The 20,565-nt window shown below is 46.1% G+C and overlaps 1 protein-coding gene across 3 annotated transcripts; it reads right to left on the reverse strand.

Moving 5' to 3' along the window:
* Nucleotides 1-610: 610 nt before the first annotated feature.
* Nucleotides 611-6,403, reverse strand: LOC126952785 (HLA class II histocompatibility antigen, DO alpha chain). 3 transcript variants are annotated; one of them, XM_050787805.1, is made up of 6 exons: nt 6,215-6,401; nt 5,870-6,104; nt 4,432-4,680; nt 3,772-4,010; nt 3,498-3,633; nt 611-3,261 (listed from the first exon to the last, which is right to left on the reverse strand). In XM_050787805.1, exons 2-6 carry the CDS (start codon nt 5,949-5,951, stop codon nt 3,170-3,172), a joined length of 798 nt encoding a protein of 265 aa, XP_050643762.1. In that variant the 5' UTR covers nt 5,952-6,104; nt 6,215-6,401; the 3' UTR covers nt 611-3,169. The 3 variants fall into 3 exon arrangements, with proteins under 3 accessions (XP_050643762.1, XP_050643763.1, XP_050643761.1); XM_050787806.1 differs by having other exon boundaries at nt 3,729-4,010; XM_050787804.1 differs by having other exon boundaries at nt 3,498-4,010; nt 6,215-6,403.
* Between the last annotated feature and the right edge of the window lie 14,162 nt (nt 6,404-20,565).

Raw genomic sequence — 20,565 nt, forward strand, 5'->3', positions numbered from 1 at the left:
TTAGAGATGGGAGGTCAATACCAACAGAACACATTAAAACAATTGAAAGTTATTTTCTGTGAGGCTGAGGATATGGTGGCAGAGGGGGCTGGAGACTGGTATTTCTGTAACAAATCTTGTAAAAAATATTTGACTCTAAACTATGCATATAACATAATTTGGTTAAAAATTAAAACCGAAAGAGAGTGGATGGGAAGAGGGGAGCTAGAGGCAGTCCATGCAGACGCTCTCAGAGGGTGTGACCGGGAGGAGCTTGGGTGGAAGGGAGACTGGGTCAAGGACAGACAGAGGACTTGATGTTCTCATTATTTGGAGAGATGACGTGCTTATGATCTGTAGGGGGACCCTGCAAAAAGGGAGAGTTTGGATACAAAGGACAGGAGACTACCGGATGTCTGTTCTAAAACAGAGTGAAAGATCAGGAATGCAGGAGCACAATTTGTTTTTTAAAATAAAACACTACGTACCTTGAGACTAGAAACAAATGTGAGTATACACACAGACGCATAAATCTAAAGGCTCTGGAATTATTCCTAGAAGTTCCAGTGACTTCAGGGTAGTATATGCAACAGTGAAAAAAACAAAAAACAAAAAACCATACATTTCTTTGGTCAAAAGAACACAATTTTAATGACTTTATTAAGCCTTAGGATGGAGATGAGAGAAACACCTTCCCAATGATGCATCAAGTTAACTGCTAAGCAAAAGATCAGCAGAGATCAGAGATTGTTGGGAACACACGTATCTTGTGGTGTCTTCTGAGAACCAATTTATTCCTCTTTCTCTGACAAGAACTTGACCCCTTGCCCCGGGGCTGGGTGCTTGGCAGCCACATTTGTGTGGGATCTTGTCTCCTGTTCTAACTACACAGGGCTGGGATGGACACCTGCTCCACGTTTGGCCGGTCATTTATTTTTCCAGTAATTTAAAGCTGTGACTAGGAGACACAGCCTTTGTGGGTTGTGAGGGCTGAGATGATATAAACTCAGGAGCTTTCGGGTGGACATGTTCACTGAAAAGGACAGTCAGTCCACAGAGAGAGAACACCGCTAACATGCAGGGGGGTCTAGAGAACACAGACCGTGCGGATCCGAGAGGGTTGGAGGGGCAGCTCTAGCTTCTCCGGGCTTTTCGGATCCCAGTTCTGTTCCTGGGAGGCCTGGCTAGAATCTACCCTTGGGCCCTGCACTCCTCCCCACGGCTATATTGCAAACATCCTATACTTTGCATGTGATCACACGAAGAGGGTTTCTGTTACTGGCACACAAAAAATTTGCCTGAAATGATTCTCCTCCACTTCCGTCAGGGTCTTCTAGTCATTGGTTTCAGCTTATTCTCTCTTAAGAAGCCCATTGAGTCCCCATAATCTCTTGGTTTCTTTCTTTTCCAGGACCAACTGCTCACAGTTCAAACCCTCATTTTGTCCCTATTTACTTGTACTTTGATTGGCTTTGATGCCCTAACAGACCCAGGTTCTTCAGAAAGCCTTCCTGGTCCACCTCAGACCTTAGGGATCCCCCTTTCCCATGACCCCCCATGGCACCTGATTATGTCACTGTGTCCCAGTGACCAGACCACAGCCTAGGTCCAGGATGGCTGCATCAGAGTCATCCAGAGCCTGTTAAAAAATGACAGCTTCGGCCAGGCGCGGTGGCTCATGCCTGTAATTCCAGCACTTTGGGAGGTCAAGGAGGGTGGATCACGAGGTCAGGAGATGGAGACCATCCTGGCCAACATGGTGAAACCCCGTCTCTACTTAAAAATACAAAAATTAGCTGGGCATGGTGGTGCACACCTGTAGTCCCAGCTACTCAGGAGGCTGAGGCAGGAGAAATGCTTCAACTCGGGAGGCTGAGGTTGTAGTGAGCCGAGATCATGCCATGGCACTCCAACCTGGTGACAGAGTGAGACCCTGTCTCAAAAAAGACAGCCTCCCTGTTGCTGCCCCTTGCACCCCCGAGATTCTAATTCAGTAGGTCTGGGTGATGCCTGTTATTTTTATATTTTATTTATTTATTTAGAGACGGTCTCACTGTGTCACCTAGGCTGGAGTGCAGTGGTGTGATCTTGGCTCACTGCAGCCTTGAACTCCTGGGCTCAAGCACTCCTCCAGCCTCAGCCTCCCAAGTGGCTGGGAATACAGGTGCGAGCCACCATGCCTGGTTAATTTTTAAATCTTTCTTTTTAGAGATGGGGTCTCTCTGTGTAGCCCAGGATGGTTTCCAACTCCTGGCCTCAAGCGATCCTGTCCCCTTGGCCTCCCAAAGTGCTGGGATTATAGGAGTGAGCCACTGCACCAGGCCAATGCCTGTACTTTTAAAAGGATCCCAAGCAGTTCTGATGTGCATTCTGGTTTGAAAACTGTAATCTGTACTACTCATTTTGGTCCTGACATAAACTACGTGGTATGGTGACTTATCTCTTTGTATGTTTAAATTTTGTTCACAGAAAAGTAGACTAAAATCTTCTAGGCCACATATTTTAGAGAGTGTCTAGGTGGACCGCCCCTCTTACCAGATACCTTGCACACCGACTCTACCACCTCCTACCTGACATGATTGACCCCACTGAGGGAAGTGGCCACCTTATCCAAGCCTTGGGCTTCTCTTTGTCATGCATGGGACTCTAGGGAAAGTAGAAAAAGGAAATGACATCATGGCAGGATACCAATGGTCTCTTCATACAGAGTAAACCCAGGCAGGAGTGGAGTCCCCATGAGCCTGTCCTGTCCCAGTGCTGAGGGGGTTGTTAGCTGAGGGGGTCATAAGGAACAGGATAATCTGCATCCCTTTCAGGGCAAAACTGAACTCAGGAGGCAAATTTCATCAGGTCCATGTGAAACGGCTCATTCACAAAGTAACACACAATGGGACAAATGGAGCAAGACACACCCATGCGGGCCCCAGGACTGCTGCCAATCCCCAGCACCACATGCCTCAACCCTGGGAGAACTGGCCAAGGCCTAAAAAGGACACAGTGCAAACACTACCAAAGCATTTGGTGCTGCCAGCCAGAGCTTTGGGTAGAGCAAAAATGTGTGTGTGTGTGTTTGAAAGGGAAGGAAAGCTAGTAGGTGTCCCACAAACCCTGCTATGAGTACTGGCGCCAAAAAGGGGGGTCCTGTAGGGCAGAGGTTGATCCCACTCAAGGTCAGCACAGCAGGATACACTTAAAGCGCACTGAGCACGCAGGAGCTGTCACAAATCCACGAGGATCTGCAGGGTGTCTCCCACAAGTCATTTCTCTCAGAAGGATCGTTACCTAAAGTAGCAGAAACCACACAATCGATGTTGCTCAATTTCAATATGCTGGGATCCTATCTCTGAGTGCCCACCTCCCCCCAAAAACCTCACTCTCTCACCCCACCTCTGCTTCTTTCTTCCATGCCCATTTCTTTCCTGAACTCTTTCCCCGCGACAGAATCTCTGATTCTCCGCGCATGTCCTGTTCAGAGTCATCCACTTTCCTCCCCTGCCAGACTCCTGGGGCCTCTGCACCTGGGGGCACTGGACACATATGTGCCCATGATGATGAGGATGGTGCCCACGAGGAAGCCCACCAGGCCGATGGCCAGGCCCAGGGCACAGACCAGGGTCTCCATGGCATCTGGTGGTGGAATAGGCACCTGGAGCTCTGGGAGAGAAAGGAAGGAATTGGTGGTATAGGGAAGGATTCTAGAGTAAAGGAAACCTGGGGCCAGGAGGGTGCATGGGGAGGGGGCTCCGTACCCCAATGCCTGAGGAGTGGCGCATCCAGGCTCCAGTGCTCCACCTGGCAGTCATAGACGTCCTTGGCCGAGGGCACGAAGGGCAGGTAGTGGAACTTGCGGAACAAATGGTCAGGCTGGGAATAGAAGCTGGTCTGGGCCACTCCCTCAGTGACAGCTTGGCCGTTGCGCAGCCAGGTGATATTGATCACAGGCGGGAAGATGTTGTCCACAATGCAGATGAGGATGTTGGGCTGGCCCAGCTCCACCCGAGACTTGGGGAGCACGGTCACCCTTGGAGGCACTAGGAGGAATGGGGCCTGAGTTCACAGGCTCATCCCTCTTCCCAGGGCCTTACTAGGACTGGGATTAAGGGACGTTCCCCCTTCGTAGCCATCTGTGGGCAGGGGATGCTCTGGGATGGTATCCACTGGGGCAGAAAAGGAGAAAAACAGAGGGAGAGGAGACTGGGGAGGGAGTGGGATGCCAGGAGGTCCTATATCTGACTGGTCCCTGGGTGGGAGTCCAGGTGAGAGGTGTCATTCCTCAAGGAGAGGGATGCCAACGGGGTCTAGGAAGACATGGAGCCTCCTGGGAAAGAAAGGGACAGGGCATGACAGGCACGGGCACTGAGAGTGCGCCCCAGAGTGATGGAGGCCTAGGAACTGGGAGGAAGTTTCTCTGACCTTCCCGCCTGACTGGGTGGGCAGAGGGAGGGCTGGTACCGTTGATGGCTCTGGTGTGGTTGGAGCGCTCCACCAGGACGTCCAGATGGGCTTTGATCGCAGCGATGCCGGCCAGCCCACCCTGCGGGTCAAAGCGGGCAAAGTCGCCAAACTCAGGCAGACGCCACACAGCCTCGCTTTTCTTCAGGTCCACAGAAAACAGCTGTTCCCCATCAAATTCATGGGTGAACTGGCCTGAGGCACCGTAAGACTGGTAGAAGGCGGGTCCGTAGGAGCCCATGTGGTCAGCTGTATTTGGTGAGTTCAGGGTCAAGGAGAGAGAAGAAAATGTGTCTGTCTCATCCACAATATGTGATTGTTGAGTCCCTGAGCCTGGGCCCCATCCTGGGTTCTGTGGGGGGACACAGTCCTGTTCTGACACTGGGCTGGCCCTGGGAGAGGGGAAGGGAGAGGACAGGAAGAAAGATGCTCATCCCAGCACATTACAGCCGGCACAGAAACAGTGCAGTCTGGCCTATCAGGATGGGAAGAGGAGGGGCTGCCTAAAATCATGCTTGGGGTTCCAGAATTTAAATCTTGGCTGTGGTTGTCTGCCCTGTCTGTGTTGTCAGGCCCTGTGTTGTGAGCTGGTGGGACTGTGGGCGTGGAATGAGGGGGAATGATTAAGGACAGGAGAGTAGTGGAGCTCTGCACAGAGATGCAGTGTAGGTGGGTGTAAGGGGAAACAGGCCATGGCTGGCAGGGGTAAGCATTAAGGTTAGTGACCCAGAGACCAAGGGGATAAGAAGAGGCAACTCAAGGCATTGCAAAGAGCACTGGATGAGGAGTCAGAAGTCAAAGTTCATGTCCCAACTCCTCCATCTCAGAGCATTATGACTGAGTGTGTCTCTTCCATAACTGTTGTCTAGTTTTCCGGAAGTTAGGGATTAAGTTCTAATACTTGCAGAATTCTGTGAAGTTGTTTGAGCAGCAGTTATTGAGGAACTAGCATGCACCCAGCACAATGGCGGGCCAGGGAAATAAAAGAAATAAAGATGAACCAGCTGTAGACCCGCAAACCAGCTCATGTCTCCCGATAAACAGACAGGTAAACAGTTAACTACTGGCATGGGCATAAATACTGCAACAGAACTGGACTTGATGGGCCACACTCCAGGCCAGGGGTAGCAGAGAAATCAGGGTGCTTGCTGGCACCTGTTGGGTGGAGGTTTGGGTCTCAGGAAGGAGGAAGGAATCAGGAGAAATCTGAACGTCAGCAAAGGCTGAATGGGGCACCTGCGCAGCTGACCGAGCTGCACCTTCATTTAGGTCCAGAGTGGATGTGACAGAGGTGAGGGGGATTGGGTGTCTCTTGGTGAAGGAAGTTGCTCATAAACCAGAGAGGGAGAGGAACAAGCATCCTCCATGTCATCTCCTCATGTAACCCAACTCCGTAAATCTCTGCTCCCCGCCGCACCCGCCTCGCCCTCGCACTCACCCTTGGTGGCCCCTGCCTCCTGCGGGCTCAGGAGGGTCATCAGGCTGTGGAACCCCAGGACCAGCCCTGCTCTGAGGGCCATTACACTCTGGTGCTTTAATCAAATCAGTCTCAGTCCCTGTGGGGAGTACAGGAACCAGGCGGAGGTGAAGACGAAGAAAACAGATCGAGGATGGGGGCGACCCCTGTTGTCTTCAGCCAATCACAGAAATTCTCTGAGTGAATGTAACTGTTGCTGGGTGAAGAGGGAAAGAGCCGGGGTGAGAAGGTGGAAGGATTCACCAGGCCAACAAGAGAGGCCAAAGGAAGATTTGGAGGACGGGAGGGGCTTGGACCAACTGTTACCACGTCCTCCAAGAAGGGACTCCCTACCTGAAGGGAGAGAAAAGCCGTCAGGGCGCCGCGCAGCTGAGCTCCAACAAATCCTCTCTCTATGTCGATCTGCGATGCAGGGAATCCTACTTTCCCAAGAAGTTTCTGTGGACAAATTTTGAGTTAGAAAGTAAAATAAACTTTACCAATAATCTTTAAAAGGAAAACATTGGCTGCATAATGGAATAAAAACCTCTTAAAACTTTAAATCACTTTCAAAAATGTTATTTTTCTTTTATTATTATTAAATTTCATTGTGTAAGAAAAAATGTGTAATTGTTGGAGATGTTTGGTCTAAAGCAGAGTGTAAGGAGTTTCCGTGGACTCCCTGAGGAGGGCAGAGGTGCTGGTCCTCTCTGTCTGTCCCTCCAGGACCCGGGCACCTCCTCCAGGCTGCCACAGGCTGGAGGACGGCATCACCCTTGTCTTTGGCTTCTAGTTGGGCTCGACTGGGAGAATTTAGTCCAGTGTATATATATATATGTAAAGCTAACATCTGAGTAAAGATAAATCTAACCAAATTAGGCCATGTGTCAAAGACCATGAAATCGATGAGTTTCAACTTGGAAGGAGCTAGGAAATCATCTGGGTCTCTGGTTCCAAATGAGAATCACCTGGGGAGTTTGTTATACTACATGTTCCTGGGTTTCCTCCTGACCTCATGGGTTAGATTAGCCTTTCCAAGGCAGGGGCAGGGAACCTCTGTTTTCAGCATGCTCCCTAGGTGGTTCTCGGGTAGCCTGTGGAGTGGTAAAACCTGCTCCAATGCTCTTTCCTCAATGAATAAGAAGGGATGCCTATTCTGAGTGCGGCAGACACAGCTTCTGACTTCAAATTAATCAAATTACAACTAGTAATTGATTTGTGTGGCATAGTTTATGAGAAGCCTTAATCTTAGTTTTTTTGTTTCCATCCCGCAGTGTCTAGCATAATGCGTAGCACATTATAGGTGCCTAGGAGGTATCTGTGCATGAATGAACAGTGCCTTCACTGCTTTGATCCTGCCCTGGTTAGGACCCTCACCACCTTCATCTCTCCCCAAGTGAGGTGGGAGCTGGAACCACGAGATAATAGATGGGAAAGCCATGAAGAACTCATGATAAAGAATGTTGCTTCTTTGTTTAATAACAATTGAGTATTTGGTGTTTTTTATTTCATACCATACATAGATTTTTTAAAAGTATGTTTTTTGTTATTAACATAAAACTTAATTACGTGATAATCCTTTATGGCTTGGAGTGTGGTCAACTTCTGTAAATATTTCACATGGGCTCTAATAAATTTGATGCAGAATTTTATACATGTACAAGTCTATTGGATCAAGCATGTGGATTTTATCATTCTAATTTATTGTGGGTTTCTTTATTTTTTGGACTGAACGATACATAACGAAGAGTAGTGCATTTATTTTTTTATTTATTTTTTAGAGACAGGGTCTTGCTCTGTTGCTCAGGCTGGAGGGCAGTGGAGTAATCAGAGCTCACTGCAGCCTCAAACACATGGGCTCAAGCGATCCTCCTGCTTCAGCCTCCTGGAGTAGCTGGGACTACAGGCATGACCACTCCTGGCATATGAATGGTATATTTAGATCTCTAACTATGACTGTAGGCTTTTCAACTTGTTTCTAATTTTTAAATCTTTTGCCCTCTATGCTTTTAGGTTATTAGGTGCTTACTCTTGGGAATTATGATAATCTTGGTGAACTGAGTCTTTTCCCAATTTGTCCTGATAATCTCTCTGCATTTATTGTGAATATTGATGCACTTGGACTTGTTTCTAATACCTTATTTATTTCAATATTTCTATTTTTTTAAGTTTTCTTTTTTCTTTCTTTCTTTTTCTTTTTTTTGTTTGTTTGTTTGATTTTTTGGAGACAGACTCTCGCTCTGTTGCTCAGGCTAGAGTGCAGTTGCTCAATCTTGGCTCACTGCAACCTCTGCCTCCCGGGTTCAAGCAATTCTCCTGCCTCAGCCTCCCAAGTAGCTGGGACTACAGGTGCACGTCACCATGCCTGGCTAATTTTTTTTTGTATTTTAGTAAAGATGGGGTTTCACCGTGTTGCCTAGGCTGGTCTCGAACTCCTGAGCTCAGGCGATCCGCCCGTCTCAGCCTCTCAGAGTGCTAGGATTATAGGCATGAGCCACCATGCCTGGCCAAGTTTTCTTTTTTAGTCTTCATTGCCCGTGTGTGTGTGTGTGTGTGTGTGTGTGTGTGTGTTACTGATACCTTCCTCAACTTCCCTCTGACTGGATAAGAACTTTAGCATGCTTTCAAATTTATTCACATATTTTCTCCTTCACCAAAGTATTTGGTCAACATTACTTCTCATATCTTTTGGCACCTTCTAGAATGCTTTCTCTGATTAGAATTCTTCCAAAACGTGTCAAATGTGGGAATTTGCATAGCAAACCTTCTGAAACCTTGTATGCTTGATGTATTTTTTTTTATTATACAAGCACTTTTGAAAAAAGTTTCACTGTGTAATAAATTCTATTGGAAGTTTTTTTCCCTTTAATATTCTAAATAAGATCATTCCGATTTTTTTTTCACATCCAATGTCACAGTTAAAAAATCCCATGTCAGTCTTTCATGCTGGAATCTTTTAGAATTTTCTCATTGTCTTTGATATTTTTAAATTTTGCTAGTGTGTCTAGAGTGGGTTTTTCCTTCTCTCTGTAAGACATTATGGATCTTCTCTATCTTCTAAGTCCAGGAATTCATCTTTTTTATTCCTTTAACTATTTTTCTCCTCTATTTTTTTGGTCTTTGTGAAACTCATATAATGTATATTTGGACAATTCTCTCCTCCTTTTTTCCTTGACTTTTCTATTGATAACTTCCCAATTCTTCCCTCTCTTGTTCTGAGCTAGCTTCTCAGTGTAGTCCTCCAACTTTCTGTTTTGTTTTTCAGTTGCATCTCTCCCACTATTTATCCCATTAATGTGGCTTTTGCTTTTATTATTATTTTTTACACCTAGAACTTTTAGGTGTTTTTCTTATATTTTCTATTTTTTTTTTCATATTATAGTAGCTTTTTACTTTTAAAGTGCACTTTTAATTCTCACTGTAAATGACTGGTCTATATTTTCTACTAATTCTTTCAAGGACATAGATGGTCCTGTTTGCTGTTTCTCTTTTGAGGTGGCAGCACTCCCTAAAGGTCTTATTATTTTGGCCCATTAGTGACTATCTGTGTTAGTGTCATGTGTGTAAAGAGAAAGAAGGGCCAGCTGGAGTCCTAGTCCAGCACAAAACCACAGTCACTACCCTTTGGGTGTCACTTCAGGTCAGGGCTTCAGAGTGGGAGCACTAGGAGACATAGGGAGCACTGCTAGCTGGGATGGTGGAGGAGGCAATGACTAGGGCAGTCCCCAGCTCCTCCCACTCCAGCAGGATTTCAGCTTGGATTTTCTCACCCAACCCTCAACAGCTGGACAGGCAATCAGGATCTTGCCATCGTTTTTCACAGCATGGAGCAGACAGTGATTGCTCAAGGCCAACACCGGGGAGGCAAGAGCAGAAGCTTCCAGGAACCTTCTCATAGCCACAGACAGCAAGCAACCCAGTTCAAAACACCTTTCATCTCACCAGGGCTTCCTCATTATTGGTTTTCTTGGAATGTATATGTAAGGCCCACATTCCCTCCTAGATGGAAAGGGCCTGTAAGAAGGGATCATGGTTTATTGAATCTTGGTTACACAATCTTCCTTTCCCCTCTAAATGCTAGCACATTATTAAATAAATAAGTCAATGATAACAAATAAAAGTAAATAAAGTGGATAACACTGGCTCCAGGGAGAGGTACTGTTATTGGGATTAGAGTCTAATAATGGGGCAAACATAGGTTCAACAAAAACGTACTAAAGTGTCCTTTAAAAATGACACAAGACTGGGTGCGGTGGCTCACGTCTGTAATCCCAGCACTTTGGGAGTCGAGGCGGGCGGATCACGAGGTCAGGAGATTGAGACCATCCTGGCTCACACGGTGAAACCCCGTCTCTCCTAAAAATACAAACAATTAGCTTGTATTTGGTGTGGTGGTGGGCGCCTGTACTTCCGGCTACTCGGTAGGCTGAGGCAAGAAAATGGCGACAACCTGGGAGGCTGAGCTTGCAGAGAGCCAAGATCGCGCCACTGCACTCCAGCCTGGGCAACAGAGCGAGACTCCATCTCAAAAAAGAAGAAGAAAAAAAAAACCGACAGAAATCCAGTTGTTCTAAATTGTCTAAAATGCTGACTTTGAGGTAAAGTTGTATCTGTCATGTTCTCTGGAGCATGACAAGTTCAGGTAGGTGTTGGGGGATATTCTTCACTAAATACATGTTTATAGGACACCTGATGTGACTTGGGCACTGTGTCCTGCTCTGGGAGCACAGAAGAGCAGGACAGGATCCCCTTCCTCAAGGACTGTGCTGTCCTGTGCAGTAGCTGCCAACCACCTGTAGTTATCAAGCAGAAAACGTACTCTAAGTATGAAATGCCCTGGAATTTGAAGACTTGATTAAATATATATGCATAATCTCAGTAATTTTTATATTAATTAATGTTCAATTGACAATTTTTTTGTATATTTGTGGTTTAAAATATGTATTACATTAATCTCACCTGTTTCTTATTGCTTTTTAAATGTAGCTACTGGAAAATTTGAAATTGAATTAAGAGGCTCCCATTATATTTCTACTGGACAGCGCTGCTCTGGTTGCTCTTGGTTGGCTACCAGTTGGCCACTGGCTCCTTTTCTGAGATTTTTCCACTTAAGCAGCCTGCTTGCCAGCGTCTTCAAGTCCTTCTGTTACTACCTAGATATTCCACCAGATGGCGACCTTACCATTGCATTTTTCCATTCTGGACCTTAGATCTGTTTTTGTTGGTGCATCGCCTTTTTTTTTTTTTTTTTTTTTTTTTTTTTTTTTTGAGACGGAGTCTTGCTCTGTCGCCCAGGCTGGAGTGCAGTGGCAAGATCTCCGCTCACTGCAAGCTCCACCTCCTGGGTTCCCGCCGTTCTCCTGCCTCAGCCTCCCGAGTAGCTGGGACTACAGGCGCCCGCCACCACGCCTGGCTAAGTTTTTTTGTATTTTTAGTACAGACGGGGTTTCACCATGTCCGCCAGGATGGTCTCGATCTCCTGACCTCGTGATCCGCCTGCCTCCGCCTCCCAAAGTGCTGGGATTACAGGCGTGAGCCACCACGCCTGGCCTGCATGGCTCTGTTTTTAATCTATTTTGCTTTAAGCACCATGCTAGGCTTTGGGAACACAATTATGGTTCCTGCCATCAAGAATGGCTGTCTTGGAAATCTGTACACAGGAACTAAATATGTTGTGGAAAAAGGAGAAAGTCCATTATATTAATGTGCAGTATAAATGTTCATGTGGTCTGCAACTTTCTGGGGCAATCCTTTCCCTAGTAATTAAGTAGTTTTAAGTGCCTGTATAACTGCAGGAATTCAAGTGGCTCAGTGCTGTCACCAGAATGTCTGATAATTCCTGGACAGAGAAGTGATGCAAATGTGTGCTTACATATGGAGTTGATGTCATCTCCTGCACCAGCCTCCTGCCCTGGGCAGACTGTTGTGGTCATTTGGGGGAGCTCCCTAGCACAGCAGATTTCTCGTCAGCCATCACTTTTCAAACTCTGGACTTCTGTCCTTTGGCTGGGAACTGCTCACTTCCCTTAGAACTTTCCCCTCCCGTCTCCTGACTTCTCTAGATCCCAGAGCTCCAAGCTCTACCTCCTGGAAAATTCTAAGCTAAAATCACTCTTCCTTTGTATCTACAGATAGTTTGAAATTTATACGTTAAAACTTATTTGTGAAAAGAAAAGTAACTTTAAAAATATATAACTGGTCTCATTACACTGTGGAGAAACAATTCCAAATGATGGTAGGAAAACCCCAAAATTGGCCATTAAAAGGCACAGATACAGCCCTTCCGGTTTAAAAGAGGTATTTTTGAAAAACTTCAACTCTCTTTTGGGAAAGGCGGACTCTTTCATGGTTTCTTCTCCTTCCCCTCTCCCTCCCCATTTTGAGAATGACATCTTCGGGCAGAGGATGAACTTACAGAGCGTGCTGGCTGTGGGAAGCTGGGTCTAGGTGACATTTTTTTCTCTTTTCTGATGGTTCTCTGCCCCCAGTTCCTTGGCCTCTCCCCATCAATTGCCAACATTTCCATGGCTGGTTTAATCTATGATTGATTATCCCTGGTGAAGGCAATGGGGCTCAGCCACCTTGGCTGCTGGTAGCCCCAGCATGGCTCTGCTCCTACTCACATCCTTCAGCCTGATCCTGGGCCCGTGTGGTCTGGGCTGTGGCCCCTGGCTCCAGGCCAGTTCTACCCTCTCCATGACCATCCTGAAAACCAATTTACTGCACGTTAACTCACTAAAATCAACCCATCAACTAATCAGAAATTAATACATCAAATCATCAATTCTCCAATTTTATCAATATGCCAAAAACTTTACTTTAAAGATTTTGTCCTTTTATGTTGAATTGAATGGTTTTTACAGCTTTCGAAGACTTCTGAAAATGTTTGGTTAATTTGCTTTTCCTTTTGTTTTCATAGTACCTTATAAATAATGTTCAATTTGTCAGATGCTGGGGACACAGGAAGAAGATGGTAATGGTGACAGAGTGTTTTTCATCTTCCCAAGTGTCCCCACAAAAACAGAGAGTGCAATTGGGATAGCAAAGGATAATACCCACAGACAGTGTCTCTTTATCAGACCAGGGACATCCCTAGAAGATCCCACGAGACTCTAGAATGTGTGTAGGTAGATCCAAGCTGTAGATCCAAGGTAGATCCTGTGGGCTCTAGTGCCATGTGGAGGTAGCAGAGGGTTGAAAGGAGAGGGTTCTGGTGTTTCTAAGATCTTGGGAACACGGAAGTGGCCAGTGCGTGCCCACCTCCCGAAAGAGGTGATCTCAGTCTAGAATGAATCCTCAGCAGAGAGCTCTAAGGACCTAGACTTTTGTAAATTTAGAAACTCCCTTTTCTCTTACCAATGTCTAATTTTTAAGACTATGACTTTGATATGGCTGTCAATATTCTGTTTTGGAATATTGTTTGCTTTTGGTCTTCTGTGATAAAAATCCAAATTTTCCCCTGGGTGAATAGGCATAAGGTCACATCTAAAGAAGTGCAAAAGGAAAACATTGAGAACTCTAGTAAATTAATGTTTTTATAATAACATATATCCCCATATGCTTCACAGAAACATGTAACTTCTGTCTATACGAGCTTTGGGTATTTCATTTATAATGAAATGGCACATTAACGTGTTTTTCTAAATCAAAGGTCAGTTTCCTCCTTGAGATTAATTACATCTCCAGAATATTAAAGCAGCTTCTGACACCATGTATTTGAAACAGCAATTTCCCGTTTTTACTATAAGAAGAATAAATAAATTGTTGTGTAATACACAAAAGGGAATTCTTAATTCTGTCCTCGGTAGGAGAAGCTAGAGAGAAGATGACATTTGAACTGTGCCTTGGAGGATAAATATGAGTTTACTGATGCGGAGAAGAGGATGAGAGCCTTGCAAGGAGAGAAGACGGCCTGGGCAAAGGCACAGAGGCCTCAAAGCATATGGTAGGCAGGGGACTGCTGCGTGGCCAAGGAGATGAGGAGCTGGAGGAGACGAGGCTTAGAAAACAGGCTGGTGTCAAATTGTGAAAGCCACAGATGTCCTGCTAAAGTAATAGGGTTGTGCCTTATCTATGGTTAGTGGCAAGCAGGCACAGTTTTTGTTTTGGAGCCAGGTGAAAGCAGGATTGACTTGAATTGATAGAAAGAGAAAAGAGGCAGCAAAACATTTAACTGACTAATCGATCAATTAATTAATTATCCCAGTCTCCTTGTGAAAGTTCCAAACCTTCTCACTCTCCGCTCACTCCACATTCAGTTCTACACAGCAGCAGGAATTCCTTGCCTCTTACTTCAAGAAAATTAGTCAGGCACGTCCTTCATCAGCGACATTCTGACCATTCTGAGACCCTGGTTTCCCTTTTTTCTTCTTCCTCAAGTCTCAGAGGCTGGGGCTCTTCCTGCTCCAGGCTAACCCTGACCTCCACCTGTGCCCTCAAAACCTTCACTGCTGCCTCCACCGGGAGCTTGTCTCAGCCGTCCTCCCCTCCATCTCTCTGTTAACTCTGTTCAGTCTCTTGCTCAGTTTAGAATTGAGGCTCAAATCTTCCTTGTCCTCAATGCTCTTCTTATCTCCCTAGCTTCCACCCCATCTCTCTTCTTTACTCTTCCCAGGTTCCTTAAAGAAAATGCTACACTTCTGTGTTTCCTTTCTCCCCTCCCACGCATTTTCAGTCTCATCACAGTCTGACTTCCTTGTCCATGACCTCAATGGGACAGAAATTGATTGCTAAGGTCATCAAATCTTTATCTTGGTGGATTTCTTTGCTGCTTTCATCACAGTGGATCATTCTGCTTTCTTGACTTCTCTCTTTATTCAGATTTCAAGACATCACACTCCTCTGGTTTTCTTGACACCATTCAGATCATTCATTCTGGAGCTTCTGCTCCTCTGGGAATCCATAAATGCAGGGTCTCTCTAGGGATCTGTCCCCAGCTAACAATGTCTCCTCGATCAAACATTCATTTGTATAGCTTCAATTCTTTTTTGTTGTTGTTGTTTTGTTTTGTTTTGAGATGGAGTCTTGCTCTGTCGCCAGGCTGAGTGCAGTGGTGCGATCTCGGCTCACTGCAACCTCCGACTCCCGGGTTCAAGTGATTCTCCTGCCTCAGCCTCCTGAGTAGTTGGGATTACAGCTGCGTGCCACCACACACCCAGCTAATTTTTGTATTTTTAGTAAAGACGGGATTTCACCATGCGGCCAGGATGGTCTCCATCTCCTGATCTCGTGATCTGCCCACCTTGGCCTCCCAAAGTGCTGGGATTACAGGCATGAGCCACTGCGCCTGGCCTGTATAGCTTCAATTCTTAGTCATCTAATTATGTCTAACATAGTAAAGGACAACCCTTGGCGACTACCAGGTGCTTAGTAGCTGTCACATCCTTTCTTCTCCCCAGACCTTTTGAATACAGCAACCTGGTCTTCTATTAATGGAGAGCAAAATCTAACCATTCCACCTTCTCTCTCCTTAGGACCACAGTTTTATTCTTCTAGGTATCTCTACTTTCTCTAACATTAATCCACCTCTTTTTCCGTTTCCGTACACTCACTTTCCTGCTTTGGTTGTCTTCATCTGATCAAAATGAAAAATTAAAAGATATTTGAATGTTGTTGTGTAATAGCTAATCTATTACAAAATGTTTATATTCTTAGGCATGCAGTTTTATTATGCAATCACAAATGGCTTTGTACATTTGACTTTTCTCAAAACCAAAAATCAGTTTTTAAAATTGCTTTTTACTTACGTGGTGCTTGCTTGATGAAAACAAGCAACTAGGAAAAAACCGGTCTACTTCCTCTCAAACAGTGTCTCCAACTTTGTGGCTTGCCTGGCTACCAGGCCCTTCTTGGGAAATAGTCTGCCAGACACAAATGACTCTCTCAGTTCCCACTGCCCATTGGCCCACGAGGGAATGGAGAACGTTGTCTTTGGAGAAGTAGGTGCTTACCGCAGAAACAGCCTTCCATGAGGTTGCTTCAGTACTGCTTTCACTTTCCCGTCACATGCAAAGTGGCCCAGCAAACAGCAGCCCCTCCCCGGAACTATTTCCTTCCTTTCTCAGAGCTGCATCTCCTGCTCTCTGGAAAGTTTTGTGAGGAAATGGATTGCCTCCTTTCTTGGTGAAGATTGACTCCATTACTAAGTTCTTAACCTTTTTTGTTTATACAGCTCTCATTCCAAAAGACAACCTCCTTGATGGGGCTAGAAAGTTATATGTTTGTAAATAATCAGAGACAGACCAAGGAAAAGGACAGAACTGGCCACTGAGCCCAGAGGGCTCTGTTATCAATCCCATGGCAATTCACTGCTAGTCTTCTGCAAAAGACATGTGACCCAGAGGAGACCCTCAGACACAAGGAAAGAGCAACTCTGTAGGGGACTTAGAGGCGATCTCTTTAATTGGAGGGCCTGAATAGCTTTCCTCTCATGGTTTGCAGCTCAGTGTAAAGCCAGGCAAGCTCCCAGGAGGCCATCCAGGCTGAGGTCCCTAGAGAATCTCAAAGACCACGCCAAAGGGTCACTCCTGTCTCAGCAACTGAATAAGAAGCATTGTTGCCACCAAACTGAGCAAATCTGAGAAACTTAGTCCAGGAGGGAAGGGAGGACTTCGGGGCTTAGAGTTAAGCAGACCACTGCCCAGACAGGTGATAGCAAGGACAGGTAGAGTCCAAAGTGTCCTTTGAGACAGAGGCAGCATCAAGGGTGTGGTGATAATCCAAGGACATGGTAGAATTTCAGGGGATAAACCCACAGAGAAAAACTGTATACATGGCCAGCGTGGATTAGCCTCAAAGCCAAGGGGAGGTTTGATGGGACTGAGATGTCTTCATGAGGCCAACCTGGAGTGGGACGGCCCCCATTTCCAGAGGATTTAGGAAGTAGGTTTTGGCAGAGAGTCAGGCTGGGACCAGCTATAAAGGCTTTGCTGATCTGACTTGACTTAGTGCCATAGGAAAGTGAAGGCAGGAAACTGATGTTAATTGATTCTGGGCCTTTTGTTTTCTGCCTCAAAACAGAGAGCTCTGGGGTTGAGGAGGGAATCATACTAGCATCCAATAAATGGCTTGAAAGATGTAAAGGGGGAAATGTGAAAACATATTTTATAAGTCATGTCAAAGTCCAGTTTGTCTGGAGCACACCGTGTTTGTAAGGACACAGGGGGAGGTTAGGCTGAGGAAAGACTGTAGACAACCTGCAATGCCAGGCTCAGGTTGTGGGACTTTGCAGGCAGTGGAGAGACAGCGAAGGTTTTTGAGGAGGAGGTGAGATGATCATGATTGTGTTCTAGGACTATTAACCTGGCACTAGTGTAGCAAATAAATTCCATCTGAAGGTGGCAGGAAGGTTAAAGAAAAAATAAGAACAGCCTTAGCCAACTGCTTTGGAGAACAACAGGGTAAGCTCAGAAATGCCCAATTTGATACAATAATTATCACAAAAGGAGTTGCATTTGTAACGTACGTATTACTTTTTTTTTTTTTTTTTTTTTTGAGACGGAGTCTCGCTCTGTCTCCCAGGCTGGAGTGCAGTGGCGCTATCTCGGCTCACTGCAAGCTCCGCCTCCCGAGTTCACGCCATTCTCCTGCCTCAGCCTCCCAAGTAGCTGGGACCACAGGCGCCCGCCACCATGCCCGGCTAATTTTTTGTATTTTTAGTAGAGACGGGGTTTCACCATGTTAGCCAGGATGGTCTCAACTTCCTGACCTCGTGATCCGCCTGCCTCGGCCTCCCAAAGTGCTGGGATTACAGGCGTGAGCCACCGCGCCCGGAGGTACGTATTACTTTTTAATGTGCCTTTTCATCCATCACATCATCTGGTGCCTCTAGTGTGACCTTCCAAGTCCATCCTCCTTCCTGACCCTATCCATCCAGGCTCAGTCCCCTGGGAGTGTGCCCACTGCTCCTACAGTGCCTTCCACCGCTGGTCCTGAGTTTTGGAGAAGACATAGGGAGATGACAAATCTCTAGAAACAACAGAAACAATCTAGGGAATGGGGTGGTCACTATGAGAGGAATAAAAGATGTCCATTGTAGACAGCATATATGGTGCAAGTCTATAATCTTGGAAAAAGTCAGACTACATTAATCCTGTTCACCAAATCCTGAAACACACAACAGGGAGAGTCTTTTAAACTTTGAAGATGGTAAGTTTAACATAAGTAAAAAGGCAGACTCTCTCATACCAAGGCTAATAAACCTATGGGAACCTGTTAGTCCCAAAAGTGAAAAGTGTAAATTCTCAAAACATGTAAATATATTTTAAAAATCTACTCACACACACACAAGGGTGGCAGAAACTTGAAGAATTGCTAAGAGAGCTCAAGGATATTTATGGCCTATTTAACTTATGAAGCTTCTGTGGAGGAAATCTGTCCTTCTACACTTTGTTGCTGCTGAAAGAGCTGTGCCTACAGCAATATCCAGCAGGAGTGATTTTTGCCTCCAGGGGATATTTGCCAATGTCTGCAAACATTTTTGTTCTCACGCTAGGAGAGGGGAGCACTATTGGTATCTGGTGGGTGTAGCCCAGGGATGATCCTGCAGTGCGTAGGACAGCACCCAGCACAACGAATTATTCAGCCCAAAATGGCAATGGTGCCAGGTTGAGAAACCCTGGCTTAGGGTCATGCTCCTGCCCCAAAGTGCAGTTGCTATTGTTTGCAAGTTTAATTATTCCAGGAGCTATACCTTTGTTAAGGACTGAATTGTATCCCTCCCCACAACTTGAAATTCCTATGTTGAAACCTTAACACCTAATGTGACTGCTTTGGAGAGAGGGCCTTTAAATAGGTAATTAAGGTGAAATGAGGTCATCCAGGTGGGGCCCTAAGCCAATGAGACTGGTGTCCTTATAAGAAGAGGAAGAGGCACCAGGAGAGCAAATGCACAGAGGCCCTGTGAGGACACAGTGAGAAGGCAGTCATCTAGTCATCTCCAGGCCAGCGAGAGAGGCCTCAGAATGGAACCTACCTTGCTGGCAACTTGATCTTGGACTTCCAGGCTCTGAGAAAATAAGTTTAAGTTTAAGCCACCCAGCCTGTGGTATCTTGTTATGGTGGCCCTGGCTAACTAATCCACCCTTTCTCACTTACCTTTAGCTCTTCCTCACTCAATAAGTTTCCACTGAAAACTAGATGCTGGTGCGGTTCCCCCTGCCCGATACGCACACATGGCCCATCTCAGATGGACCTACACAAGTGGCGCTGGAACCCTGAGGGCTGAGGGGACCCCGCCTCCAGGCCAGCCAGGTGTGGGGTGAGGGGGGCACCCCAGCTTCCCTGGATCACATGGGCTGCAGGGGCCGGTGGATCAGGGAGAGGAAGAGCAGGGAGCTTGCAGCAACTCCTCACCGGGACGGGAGAGATGTCCCCCACTTCCTCTAGTTCACCCTCTCGATTCAAGTTTGTCAGCCCCTGCCGCCGAGATAAGGGGATGGCACCAGATAGACTTTTTAATTTAAAAGGAAGCAGAATTTAAAGATTAAGAAAATTCTCAGCCTATCCGTATTGTGAAAACTAAGAAAGCATGTTCAGGAGAGAACACCAGTGGTGTGTCTATGTAACCACTGGATGAGGAAATTAGTATGGATCAACGATCACAGTGGACTCTGGGTGCTATTCATCAAGGCGATGAAAGAATGACCCAAAGGCATTTCAGATCAGGGCTGCCACTCCTACCTGAGGCGCAGAATGCAAGAGCATGGGGGACAGAATCATTTCAAAGGAGGGGCTGCAGGTACTTGTGGGGCTTCGGCTCACTAACATGGGCCACCTTGAGGCTCTGCTCTCCACACTCCATCACAGGACTCCTAGGCTACCCCAGGTGTGGCTCCAACAGATCCTGGTTTAATGTGTACTGTGCTCAGAAAACCTGTGGGGGCATGGTAACCTCCACCAAGATTTCAAAGGATGCTCTGGAAAGCCACAGAGTGTAGGCAGAGAGCCACCATGTGCAGGGTCACCATGGAGAGATTGCACCGCGCAATGCCCAGTGAAGGAGTAGGGTAAGGCCACCCCTGAGACCCTAGACCAATAGAACTACTGGTATACAATTCAGTGTGGGAGAGCCTCAGACACAGAGCTGCCTCAGGGGTAGGGCCACCAAAGGGAGCAACTATGAGTGCAGGGCCACACAAAGCCATGAGGCAGAGGCCACCTCCCCAGTGTGCCTAGAGGGTAGAACCTTGATTAGAAAAGATTATTTTGGAAACTTGACTTGCTCAGGACCTGGTACACCTTTCTTCTCTCCCATTTCTTCCTTTTGGAATAAGAATTTCTATCCTATGCCTGTCCCATCATTATATTTTGGAAGCAAATAGCATACTCAATTTCACAGCTGGAGAGCAATTTGCCTCACAATGAATCATACCTTGAGTCTCATCCATATCTGATTTATCCTCTTAACCCTTTTATGTGTACAGTTCAGTTGGGTAAACAATATTCACATTGTTGTGTGACAACTCTAACTTTTTAATATGCAAAATGAAACTTTATACTCAGGGAACAACTCCCTATATCCTGCTCTCCCAGCTCCTGGAAACCCCCACTCTATTTTCTGTTTCTATTATTTTGACTTTAGATATCTCTTGTTAAGTGTAATCATGCAGTATTTATCTTTTTGTGACTGGCTTATTCCACTTACCATAATGTTCATCCATGTTGTACCATCTAACAGG

Source organism: Macaca thibetana, chromosome 4 (genome assembly GCF_024542745.1).
Source record: "Macaca thibetana thibetana isolate TM-01 chromosome 4, ASM2454274v1, whole genome shotgun sequence".
Lineage (NCBI taxonomy): Eukaryota > Metazoa > Chordata > Mammalia > Primates > Cercopithecidae > Macaca > Macaca thibetana.

Bases quoted from the DNA above. Each gene is read 5' to 3' on its own strand.
- LOC126952785 (XM_050787804.1), bottom strand. From the start codon at position 5,951: ATGGCCCTCAGAGCAGGGCTGGTCCTGGGGTTCCACAGCCTGATGACC. The intron at 4,681-5,869 runs GTGAGTGCGAGG...CACCAAATACAG, and splicing joins GGAGGCAGGGGCCACCAAGG to CTGACCACATGGGCTCCTAC. The intron at 4,011-4,431 runs GTACCAGCCCTC...CATTCCTCCTAG, and splicing joins CCACACCAGAGCCATCAACG to TGCCTCCAAGGGTGACCGTG.